This window comes from Girardinichthys multiradiatus, chromosome 14 (assembly GCF_021462225.1).
Source record: "Girardinichthys multiradiatus isolate DD_20200921_A chromosome 14, DD_fGirMul_XY1, whole genome shotgun sequence".
NCBI lineage: Eukaryota > Metazoa > Chordata > Actinopteri > Cyprinodontiformes > Goodeidae > Girardinichthys > Girardinichthys multiradiatus.
In genome coordinates, this window is record NC_061807.1 from 31,869,280 (window position 1) to 31,881,280 (window position 12,001).

Sequence of the window (12,001 nt, forward strand, 5' to 3'; positions counted from 1 at the left end):
TACATAATTATGCACTACTTTGGTTGGTCATTAAACCCAACCAAAATATACTGAATTCCAAGGTTGTAACTTGACAAAGGGGTATGAATACTTTTTCACCATAAGAAAATGTTGCTGGTTTAGGTCTTTTTCTAACAATTATTGACAATAACAATATAGAATATCACCAACTTATGATTAAAAACTGAAATAAAAGGGTAAAACTGAACAGAAATGAACACTGCTGCTCTGTTTCTCTCATGTAGGAATCACAGCAAACTAAGCGCTCATCTGATAAATTAACCATAATCAAACACAACGCATCCTGTAACTGCTCCTTCCCACCAGCAGAGAGCGCTCACCAAAACCAACTCCTTAAAGTGTGCACGATAATGAATAATGTGGTGGTGGTTGAGTTCCCCTGGATGAAAGAGCAGCCAGAACATTCTTACATATCGACTGTTCATCAAGCAATCTGCTGCATCACAGGAGCTAATGTGTTGGGATTTTTTTTATCCATGCCGCACAGCAACAGGTTTGGCTAACTCAAAAATAACACCTGTTGAATTTCTGTAGTTAGTTTTTAGTCAGCAGCTTGAGGAGACTGCCTAGTACTGTTCAAAGAAAGGAAAAAGGAAGTGCAGCACAGCAGTTAGGCCGAGCCATGCAGAACTTGAGAGGCCATGCAACACCAGGCAGTGTATACATGTGCTTTATGGGACAAAGTGTCAGCCGCTGACTGGTTAAGCAATCAACCCAGAGATCAGGAAGTGGGAGGGACGCCCCCTGCTCTTCTCCCCGAATAATTCGCCAGCTGTGTCCTACTTACCCGTTGTGAGTGACCAGACACTGGCGCAGCCCCAGCTTTCTGAAAATGTCCACCACAATCTCCATGGGGGTGTGGTCTGTGACGGTGAAGGGGCTCATGTCCAGGATGGAGCGTAGCTTGAGGGGCCGGGGACTGTCGGCCGGTAGGGTGGGTGCGTGCTGGGTGAAGTACACCCTCGAGTTGAACATGATGCCCTCCTGCTTGCGGCGAGCATTTTCTGTTGGGAGTGAAAGAAAAACACATTTAGAGCAGACAGGGGTTTATTGTTCCATACCATTGTGACCCAGTTTTATTTACTTTGATCATGAACGTAGTTTAGTTTTCTTATGCAGTATTACCTATAGCAATAGTTATGTCCCTGCGCAGAGCAAAGCCCACCAGTCTCTGCGATTCCTTGGACACGATCACCGGGAAACCATTATAACTGGTTTCATTGATGATGCCCTGCAACTCCTCGACTGTCAAGTCGTCTTGCGTCAGCACCGCCAGTGGAGGGTCGCTGCTCCTGGGCCTCATCACGTCTCTGGCCAGCGTGGTGTGTGTGAATTCCTCTTTAGCGTCCAGAAAAGGGTATCCGTTCAGGCGGATATGGGCCTCGTAGATTCCCTCGCGGCCAAACGCGTCGCCCACCCATTTGCTGGTCATGACGGCGGCCATGAGGGGGACGATGTATTCCAGGCCGCCGGTCAATTCGAACACAATGACCACGAGTGAGACGGTCATACGTGTCACACCACCTACAGAACATTTCAACACAAAATGAACATCTCCAACTAAAAATAATAGCAGAAAAACCTTTAAATATTAGGAGAAAAAGAAAAACTAGTAAAAAGTATTCATACCCCTTGAACTTTTCCACATTTTGTCACGTTACAATAACATTAAGTATTCAGCCGTCAAATTAAAATCCTGAGCAAGCAGCTGTCTTCAGTATAAATAGGCGTGTTCTGTGAAGGCCTTAGAGCTTTAGTATACAAACATGAACATCTACTCCAGAGAAGCCACATACAGGACAGCTATTAACTATGCACTCCACAAATCTTGTTTTTGTGGAAGAATGGCAAGAAAAAAAGCTATTTTTGAAAAAATGTCATAAGAAATCCAGTTTGCAGTTTGCTAAAAGTCATGAAGGAGGCAGAACTAACATGAGGAAGATTTTGTTCTGGTCAATTGAACGTTTCGGCCAACATGCAAAACGGCCGCATTTCTCCTTGACCACGCCATCCCGACCAAGGTGAAACAAGGTGGAGGCAGTATCATGCTGTGTGGAGGTTTTTCTTTAGCGGGGACAGGGAAGCTGGTCCAAGTTGATTTACAGTTGAATGGAACTAAAGACAAGGCAATTCTGGATAAAAAACTTGTTACAGGCTGCAGAAGACTAGAGGCTGGGGTGGAGGTTCACCTTCCTAACAGAGCACTTTGTTCTCAGACTGCAGGTTTACTGGTGGTTCCTAGAGTCTCTAGAAGTAGAATGGGAGGCAGATCCATTAGTTATCAGGCTCCTCTCCTGTGGAACCAGCTCTCAGTTTTAGTCCGTGAGGCAGACACCCTGTCTACCTTTAAGGCTAGACTTAAAACTTTCCTTTTAGATAAAGCTTATAGTTAGAGTGGCTTAGTTAGCCTTCCTCCCTCCCTGTTGGTTGGAGTAAAGGGGAGTCAGGTTTAGCCTAAACCGGCTCAGTTATGGTTGAGGTGCAAACACACCCTCCATTTCTGCTACCTGTATGACTCCTTCTCTTTTCCAATGGTTATAATCAGTCTGACAGAGAGAGGTATCCCAATCCTTGTGGTTTTTAGTATTACAATGACCATCAGTGGGACCCTTTGTGAGGTGCCTTGAGACGACATTGTTGTAAATAAGCGCCGTTTAACTAAATAATCTGAACTGAAACTATCTGTGTAGTTATGCTGCTATAGGCTTAGGCTGCTGGAGGATATAATGACCACTTTCACCCTCTTCGCTACATTCTCACACTACTCTCCAATTTTGCATTATTTGCTGTTATTTCAGGTTTTAACTTTGTTCTCTCTTTTCTCCTCCTAGAAGCTACACCTGGCCTGACTCTGTGTCTACCTGTGACACCTTTCTGGAGAGGGGAATCGTCCGAGCTTCTGCTGGCAACAACTTAATGTTCACCCTCTACAGATGATCCACAGAGCCCTGTCTTTCAGTGTTTAACCCTTTCTCTCTCCTAGACATGGCGATTGACTGAGCTTAACTGTAACTAATTATATGTGCTCTCTTTCAGACTCTAACCTTGAAAACTGGCTCAGAGTTTATCTGTTCTTTCTTTCTAGATGGAACAACTAAAGGAGCTACATCCATTAACATTTACTTTTCCTTCCCATAGAAAGGACTCCTGGATCAGTGCTTCTTTGTTCTCTTTGTGTCTCTGCTCTGTTCTCTCAAACCCCCAGTCGGCCGTGGCAGATGGCCGCTCACACTGAGCCTGGTTCTGCTGGAGGTTTCTTCCTGTTAAAAGGGAGTTTTTCCTCTCCACTGTTGCTACTGGCATGCTCAGTATGAGGGATTGCTGCAAAGTCAACACCAGTGACTGTCCACTGTCTCTACATGTTCATCCAGGAGGAGTGAATGCTGCAAGTCACTGACTGGATGCAAACTGCTGGGTTTCCTTAGATAGAAAAACTTTTTATCTAATTTGAATAAATAACTGAATCTGACTGCACTGTTCAATGGTTAGGATTAATTGGAATGTATGAACCTGACTGTTGTGAAGTGCCTTGAGACAACATGTGTTGTGAATTGGCGCTATATAAATAAACTGAATTGAATTGAATAGAACAACCCTATATCTACAACCAGAGCTACAGTGACTGGCTGAGATCAAGCTACTATCATTTAACTCTGTCATTATGCACTGCTTTCTGTAGGTTTATCATGTAAAATCCCATTGAACTACTTTTAGGTCTGTGTTTATAATGTAGTAAAATGTGAAGAAGCTTAAGAGTTATTAATACTTTTGCAAGACAATGTAAATTATAGCTATTGTAGCCTCAGTAATTATAGCAGTTAGGCAACAAACACCATTTCTAATACATTAAACTTATAGGAGTCTTTCTTAGCTATAACAACTTCAATAAAACGGTTTAAAATCTGACAGGAGTTCTGAAGAAGTCCGTGAATATATAATATGGTGACCCACCCAAGCACGCTGTAGCCCCCACCATGGCGTAGAGGCCTGGAGTGATGCAGTCGGCTCCGACCTCACACCACTCTTTGAACAGGAACCAGTCGTGGTGGTAATAGGCAAGCTGCTCCATGGCGATGCCGACAATTCGCCCTGCGATTGCTCCAATAGCCATGCTGGGGATGAACAAGCCTGATGGTACCTAAAGGACAAGGTGCAGTGGGGGGTTTAGGTGATGTTAAAGACTAGCAGGGAAAACTTTCAGTCTCCTGTAGGAAAAAGATCTTGCAGTGAATCACCTTGAGTCCGAAGGTGAATATAGTCATGATGATTTTAAAGATGAGTGCCAGGCAGAGCTGCCACATGGCCGAGTAGACGCCTGGCCCCGCCGGCTGGTTGGGGTTGTCCGTGAAAGCTGTGCTGCCGTTCATCTGGCTGCGGTACTTACAGAGCTGGGAGGACTCCAGCGGGCCGCAGTCAGTGAACAACTCCTTTATCAGCTCGCTGGTGTTCTGACGAGTGTAGGGGTTTGGGAAAGCAACCACTGCTGTTATGGCTGCCACCAGGATCACCTCCAGCACTGGGTACTTCCCTGCGAAGAGAGACAACAGAGTAAGACTAGAAAATACATAAAAACTGTTAACATAGTCCAAAATAACACCTAAACCAGCTGGGTTTACAGATAATCTATTTGATGTGAGCCATAAATCTAAACACCTGGGTGGCATAATGCAGTTCAAATGCAGAATTAGGGGATACTTGCCAAAGCGTGTGGACTTGCGTCTCCGGCACCAGGCGATGTTGGCTCGGATGAAGAAGGCACCCCAGAGCCCTCCGAATACCCCCAGAAGGATGAAGGGGATGAGCTCAAAGAGGTACCAGGGAGTGTGGTACTCCACATAGAACAGCACCAGGCGGCTGTTACCGAAGGGGTTGATGGAGCGCAGCACAAAGGCCGCCACCAGGGCGGCGAAGAATGAACGCCACAGAGTCTTCAGAGGGAAGTAGTAGCTCACCTGCCGGAAGACAGCAGAGTTTGGAGGATTTAGATCTGTGTTGTGATAAACAAGCTGTAAAATTACACTAATGACTTTGTTTCTTAGATGGGGTACCTCTTCCAAGCTAAAGAGAACGCCTCCAATTGGTGCTCCAAAAGCTACAGAGACCCCAGCAGCCGATGCAGCCGACAGAACCTGAGAGAGTAAAACAAACAGCTCAACAGATGTTCTAATCCACAGCCACAAATATTAAACCTCTCGACTCACCTCTCGTTTCTTGGCTTCATTCTTACTATACTTTGGGAATAGATAGGAGAAGATGTTCCCACAGCAGCAAGCCACGTGGACCAGGGGGCCCTCCTTCCCCAGGCTGAGCCCAGATGCCACAGCCAGCACCAAAGTGATGGTTTTAATCATCAGGGTCCACTTACCCAAGTAGCCCCGGATGATGAACCCACTCAAGATTGTCTTGATCTGAGGGGAAGAGGAGCAGCATGGGAGAGGTAAAACTAATCTATATTCTGTTAAATATTTTGGTTAAAACATTTACTGTTAAAAGGGTAACCATATCTAATGAAAACAGATTTAAACTCAAAGACCTTTAACATTTCTTTCCTTTCTAATTAATTATCACTGCTGAAGCACCGACACGCTAAAAGAAAAAATAAGCATAACATCCCCATACTGAGGAGCTAAAAAATCCCATATTACAGAAGACAACCGTGCTGCTAAGTTATTGACACCCAACCCAAAATAACCTGATGTGAGAAACATAAAGAGACATATTAGTGGAAATACCCCAACTTGCTTCAACTACTCTCAAGTAGTGATTTAAAATGCAAATGGAGAAAGTCTCAACTGTATTTTTGAAAAAAAGGGAGACAACAGGCAACCTTCTCCTCACCTCAGGGATTCCTGAACCGCAGGCGTACGGAGCGAACACCTTGACCAGACAGACGGCCAGGAAGGCAAAGGACAGAGCCCAGTAGATGTACATGAAGTAGTTCATGATGTAAGAGCCGGGGCCCTGCAAAAAGAGGGTCATAATCAGAAGGTGTAAAAGCCTAGGAGCACAATTATATACAAGAATGATCTCTGCCCACTTCTAACCATGGACTGACTGGAAGTCAGTGTCAATGTGGGAACCATTTTTTAATGGTCAAAGGGCAAACATCTATATATTTTAGAGCTAGAAAACCTAAAAATCTAGAATGTAAAAACAAATAAATGACATTTGACCTTCTCATTGTTTTTAAAGCAAATAAGTAATTTTAAAATGCAGCCTCCTCCTCTGGGAGGTCAGTGTCCTACTAACATTTTTAAAGCTTTGCTATGGATGTGCTGCTAAACTTTAATGTGCAAAACACTGCTTATGTTGAGAAAAGTGAGACTTTTAGCCGCTTCCGTTCACTGCTTTCATTCACAATGACTATAACCTATAAAGGCTCCACAGAGCCGGGCGTACTGTGTGTTACGGTGAGCGGCACGGACTCGGTGCGCAGCGTCCACAGACGTTTGAGATTTCATAATCGAGCACACCGTATTCTTACATTTCTCGTGATAAATTCCTACATTTTCCCATGCTTTCTGCCATGGCGTCATCGACGAGGAAGAGCTAATTTGGTTTGTAAGAAAAGAAGGTGGTAAATACGACCATTCAACCAGACTATGGATCAGTGTTAATTTTGTTGCCGAATGATTTTCGTTATAGTTATTGTCAACGACCCTTTGTTTCATGACGAAAACGAGACGATAACTAGATAAAAACTACATGATAGGACAACTATAATGAAACAAATTGACACCTTCATCAACGAATAAAAACGAGACGAAAATGTTGACAGAGACGACATCCAATCAGAACTAATCTAGTTTTCTGGAAGGTAAGGACAAGTTGGGGAGAGATTCCAATCATAATAAATACTTTAGCGCACAAGGAAAGGTGGGACAACTGGGTAACCGTTCAATCAGCGTTAAGCTAATCACAGTAGCATTTGTGCACAAATTTGAGCGAAATCTTGGGAGGAAGAAACAACCCTGTGAATATTTTTACAAGAAATAGGAAATTTGACAATGTCAGGGAGAAAGAGGAGAGCAGATGTATGGACACATTTCACATTTAACATACATAAAAACAAGATGTTGTGTAAACCATGCGGGACGGTGATCTCTGGTAAAATACAACTTATCCTAAACGACATCTACAGACAAGTCATCCAGATCTCCATGCGAAGGTAAGCGGTTTAAGGCAAACATTATTACGTTAGCCGCTATTGTGTTTTTACTATGCTTTACTATGATAACGGCATACCACTGCTTTTCTGTTAATATTAGAGACAGGAAGGCTGTAGGTGATAAAAAAAAAAAATGTGATTCATTTTTTGTTATTCAAGGAAATTGGTGAAAAAATATTTACATTTTACATATAATTTATTTGACTAAATTGACTGTAGATTTAGTCGACTAAATTCATATGATAATTAGTCGACTAAAACTAGACAAAACTAAAGCAATTCTGATGACTAAATTATGACTAAAACTAAATGATATTTTAGTCAAAAGGCTAAGACTAAAACTAAATCAAAATTTACTGTCAAAATGAACACTGCTATGGATGAAGAAGTGGCATACAACATGCTTCTGACCAACATGAAGATGAGGGAGAGCATGAAACATTTTGAATACTTTCGACTGCATAACAGCAAGTTTGATGAGCTAGTTGGACACCTAGCCCCGTTTCTTCTCCACTGATTTAAAACCATAGTCTTCCAGAAATCTATCCAATTAAAATTGAAATGTATGCTCTGTTAAATGCTCGGTGTCAAATGTAGTGGAGACTTTTTCCCACCGAGCAGCTATTGTGCGACGCCGTGTATGCATAGGGGGTTGTAATAATTGGGCTTTGCATGGACGTGTCCGTGGAGGCAAATACGTCCGGCTCTGTGGGAACCTTAAGCCAGAACACAATTGAAAACGAAAATTTTAAAATGAATTATACATGCCATTGAAAGTACACTCTAAAACAAGACTGATCTTCCTTCAGCTGGCTGTTAATCTACCTCAGCCTGCCCCAATATCAGTTCGGCCCAGCTCTTCCACTGAGGACACTTGTCCCTCTCAGCGAAGGTAGTCTCATTGGACGTCCAGCAGCACTGCTCATGGTTGAACCACATGGCGCTCAGACAAACACCCTCCTTCAGGTCATTCATCCAATCAGCAGCAATGTCAATCAGCCCAGCCAAAGCACCTGGCAGAGGGAAAGAAACAGGACAGAGAAAGAGGGGAGAGGAGATGGAGGCAGGGAGGAGACAGAAAGCAGGAGAAGGTGGAAAAAAGACAGGTGTGGTAAACGTTGGCTTGCCTGTTTTTAATCCAAATTTAGGCTACAGAAAATAAAAATCAAACCTTTAAATTATGGATTTTAAATACAACACAAAAGACATTCGGTCTAACTGGTGCCTCCAAATCCTCCTGATGTTTACAGTAATCAGTTCTAGGGATTAACATGACATCACAATAAATTATCAGTGATTTTCTGAAATGGTTTAAATCCCTCTGATGCTGGCAAGTTTCATAGTCTTTAGCTGTTACAGCCTTATTTATAATGAATACAGTGGATCAATAACACTAATCCTTTTAAAAAAGGTCCACTGCACCAACCAACCTCTTGAATTTTTCACATTTTGTCTCATTTTTGCCACAAACTTCAACATGTTTTTTGAAGGAAAATAACACATGGTTTTCAGAATATTTTACAAATTATGAAATAATTTGGGTGTAACCCCCCCATTATAAATCCAGCTGTTCTTTGAAGGCCTCTGAGGCCTTCTCATCATGAAGACCAAGGAACACACCAGAAAGGTCAGAGATACCAGTGAGAGTTGATGGGAAGATAGCTGGAGTTAAATACTGGACAATCCCGAAAGAAAACCTGTTAGAGGCTGCAGAAGACTAGAGACTTGGGTGGATGATCACCTTCCAGCAAGACAACAACCCTAAGCTTACTACTAGAGCTATAATGGAAAGGTTTAGATCAAAACATTTCCATGTGTTAGAATGGCCCAGTCAAAGTCCAGACTTAACTCCTAGTCTCTATTCAATTTGATGGAGCTTGAGCTTTGTTAAAAGTCCTTAGATATAGAAGATGGTAGAGGTATACCCCAAAAGACTTGCAGCTGTAGCAATAGGAAAAGTATTGACTTGCGGTGGCTGAATACAAATGCATGCCACACTTTTCAGATTTTTATTTGTAGAACATTTTATAAACATTGTATCATTTTCTTTTCTACTTTACAACTATGTGATACTTTATGTCGATCTGTTACATCTAATCCCCAAGGAAAAATATTAAAGTGCCATGACTTATTGTGTCTAATGAATGTTTCACAAGGGACTGTATGAGCCTCTACCCAAACCAATCAAAAATAAACAAAAAAAGTCGAAACAATTTACTTTTGCAGACGTTATTTCTTTTTTTTGTTATAAACAGATTGGTGCAAAGCTTTCTCTGTTCTATTTTTACAAACTTAAGTGACTGAATTTTGCAGCCGAGACAACTGGACTGTGTCTGGTGATGTTCTGCAGAACAGTGTGCTCATAAAAAATGAGATCAGAAGATAAGGGAGTAAAAGCAGGCGGTGCCTGAGGCAAGCATGTGAGAGTCACTAGCATAGGAGACAGATTCATTGTGTTTGTTACCTGATGCCAAGCCAGTGAGCGTCACAACCAGCCACCCAGACCAAGCGTCGTACAGGCTCTTGGTGAACTCCCATGCCGACTCCTTTTTCTTGCTGTTGATCTGTGCAGACGCACGATTAGGCAATTAAAAGGCTAATTATGTGTACAAAGAACAGGAAACTAGCACTAGCGGATATGCAAGTAGGTCAAAGGTTGGAAACAACTCAGGTTAGAAGCAGCTCCGTAATCTGCTGAAGTTTTTCTGGCATGATTTGCAATGTTGATTAAATGAAGCGGTTTACTACACCTTTTGCAAGGTAGGCATGACCGGGTCATAAAAACAAATTATTCAAATATCATTTAAATTCTTATCAGCATCCAGAAGTCCTGCACTGAATCATGCGAGGAAGGTTTGTAGAGACAGTGAGTCAATATTTGAACGAGGTGTTGAAATGAAGAGGTGCAATTAAAAAAAAAATGTTTAAACACAGATTAAAGCTGAGATAAAATCCCCCCAAAAATCAAGAAAGGGAACCACGTTTTCATTATATTTTCAGACATTTATTAGACAAATTTAGGACTTATATTAATAAAAAAAAACTTAAATTAATAAATTATTTTCTTAAGATCTTGAAAAACATTCTAGGTAACAAGAATGTTTTGATAACAACTCTCTGAACATACAATAATTACAAAAATAAAATTTAACTGAAGGAAAAAAAAGCATCCCTGGAAGATGCAAAGGGCATAACATTTTAACTCAACAGAATTTAAGACCTATGATAAATTTAAGACAAGTAAAGGTAAAAAAATATTTTAATAATTACATTTAAAACTTTTCAAGATGTTGCAAAAACCCTGCATTTAGAGTCAATTTTTAATCTAGAAAATGGTGTCTGCCAATGTTTAAAACGTAACTTGTTTTTAGATTTTACCCAAACATTTTGGTTTCTGCGTATGTGTTTTTCTTTTCTGTCCTCACTTTGGGTGATCCATCAAACCATAGCAGGAGAAAGCCTGAACTATAACACTTCCCATCCAGCACCAGTCATTATATCACAGAAGCTTTAACTGGAAATAGATCATCTTTCACTTCATACAGAACTCTCCGGGTCCTCACCTTCCTGTGTCTCTCGCGATCCTTGCACTTCTCGCGGACCCAGTCGATGGTGTGGAAGTCGTCATACGTCCCCACTCCTGGAATGGGCTCCTCCAGAAAGTCCAACAGATGGGTGGTACTACTGGCTGCCCCACCCCCATTAGACATGGCATAGTTAGAGCCTGGAGAGGAAATACAAACAAGGACTTATAGTTTGTACAGGTAATCCATATTGTAGTTTATTTTTAGTTTGTGAGAAATGTATCTCTAAGCTTGAATTTAAAAGACTAACTATCCAAAAGACAATTCTTATTCAGTTTCTTTTTTCTCCCAAATACTGTGCAACACGTTTTCCCCAGTCATACTGGGGGCCTTGGAGATACTTATAGACTTATACAGTATATTATGCCTGAAGAATAATAAACATAGATCATGTTTAACCTCTTTCTCATTTTAAACTAGCAAGTGGTCAGTTATAAAATGCCAATATTTTTTAGATTTACTTGCCATGAAAAACACTATCTGACATGAGTTCTAAGAAGAACCAATGGTGAACTGATCAGAGGAACATGTGGGCCTCAACTCAGTGATTCACAGGTGTGGAGGGATAAGAGGCGTAGGTGAAATATTGGCTGGTGAGAGATATCTACCTAAAAAGAAACCTTTTGTTGACTTGTTAAGACATGTCTGGGTTCATTCAGGCTGTGAGAGAGCGAGACGTCAAGCAGGTAACAGGAAGGATGAAGAAATTCACACAGAGACACTGTTTTAATAATGCTAGCAACACTAATTGCAAAAAAATTTAAAAACTGTTTTAAATTTTAATTCCATAATAATTGAGTTTTTGCCCCCCAAAAAAAAAAAAAAAAAAAAACCACACTGACAGAATAGTTAAAGTTACTATTGCTGGCAACGGTGGCTCCATCAACAAACTGAAATAGGATGTCATCTAAGTTCAAGTACATGTAAAAGTAGACAGGCACTATAGTTTGTTTAAGGGCCACTCACCGCACAAAACCTAGAAAAAAATATTTTCAATGCTGCCGTTATAATCTTTTATATTATAACTCTTAAAGGCGATCAGCAGGTCAAAGTTTGCAGAAACCAGAGATCAAATATAGGCCACCTGATTTGCTTTGTCAGAAACCTTCAGAAGACTCAAGTGGAGGCCTCAGATTTCCAGTACAAGACAGACTCCTGTCGTCTGCAGAAATACTCAATGATTCTGGAGTCGTGGGGTGGATCAGAGACGGACAAGAAGCTGAGTACA

The 12,001-nt window shown here is 41.5% G+C and overlaps 1 protein-coding gene across 10 annotated transcripts in view; it reads right to left on the reverse strand.

The window, feature by feature from the left end:
• clcn3 (chloride channel 3) overlaps positions 1 to 12,001 on the reverse strand; it is a 51,043-nt gene that overhangs the window by 10,285 nt on the left and 28,757 nt on the right. For all 10 annotated transcript variants that reach the window (XM_047385603.1, XM_047385602.1, XM_047385597.1 and 7 more), the window contains 11 exons: positions 10,753 to 10,913; positions 9,654 to 9,753; positions 8,015 to 8,202; positions 5,860 to 5,982; positions 5,223 to 5,429; positions 5,070 to 5,150; positions 4,721 to 4,973; positions 4,257 to 4,549; positions 3,973 to 4,159; positions 1,147 to 1,545; positions 809 to 1,025 (listed from right to left, as the gene is read on the reverse strand). In XM_047385603.1, coding sequence (XP_047241559.1) covers positions 809 to 1,025; positions 1,147 to 1,545; positions 3,973 to 4,159; positions 4,257 to 4,549; positions 4,721 to 4,973; positions 5,070 to 5,150; positions 5,223 to 5,429; positions 5,860 to 5,982; positions 8,015 to 8,202; positions 9,654 to 9,753; positions 10,753 to 10,913 — 2,209 coding nt within the window. The remainder of the gene's footprint in view (positions 1 to 808; positions 1,026 to 1,146; positions 1,546 to 3,972; positions 4,160 to 4,256; positions 4,550 to 4,720; positions 4,974 to 5,069; positions 5,151 to 5,222; positions 5,430 to 5,859; positions 5,983 to 8,014; positions 8,203 to 9,653; positions 9,754 to 10,752; positions 10,914 to 12,001) is intronic.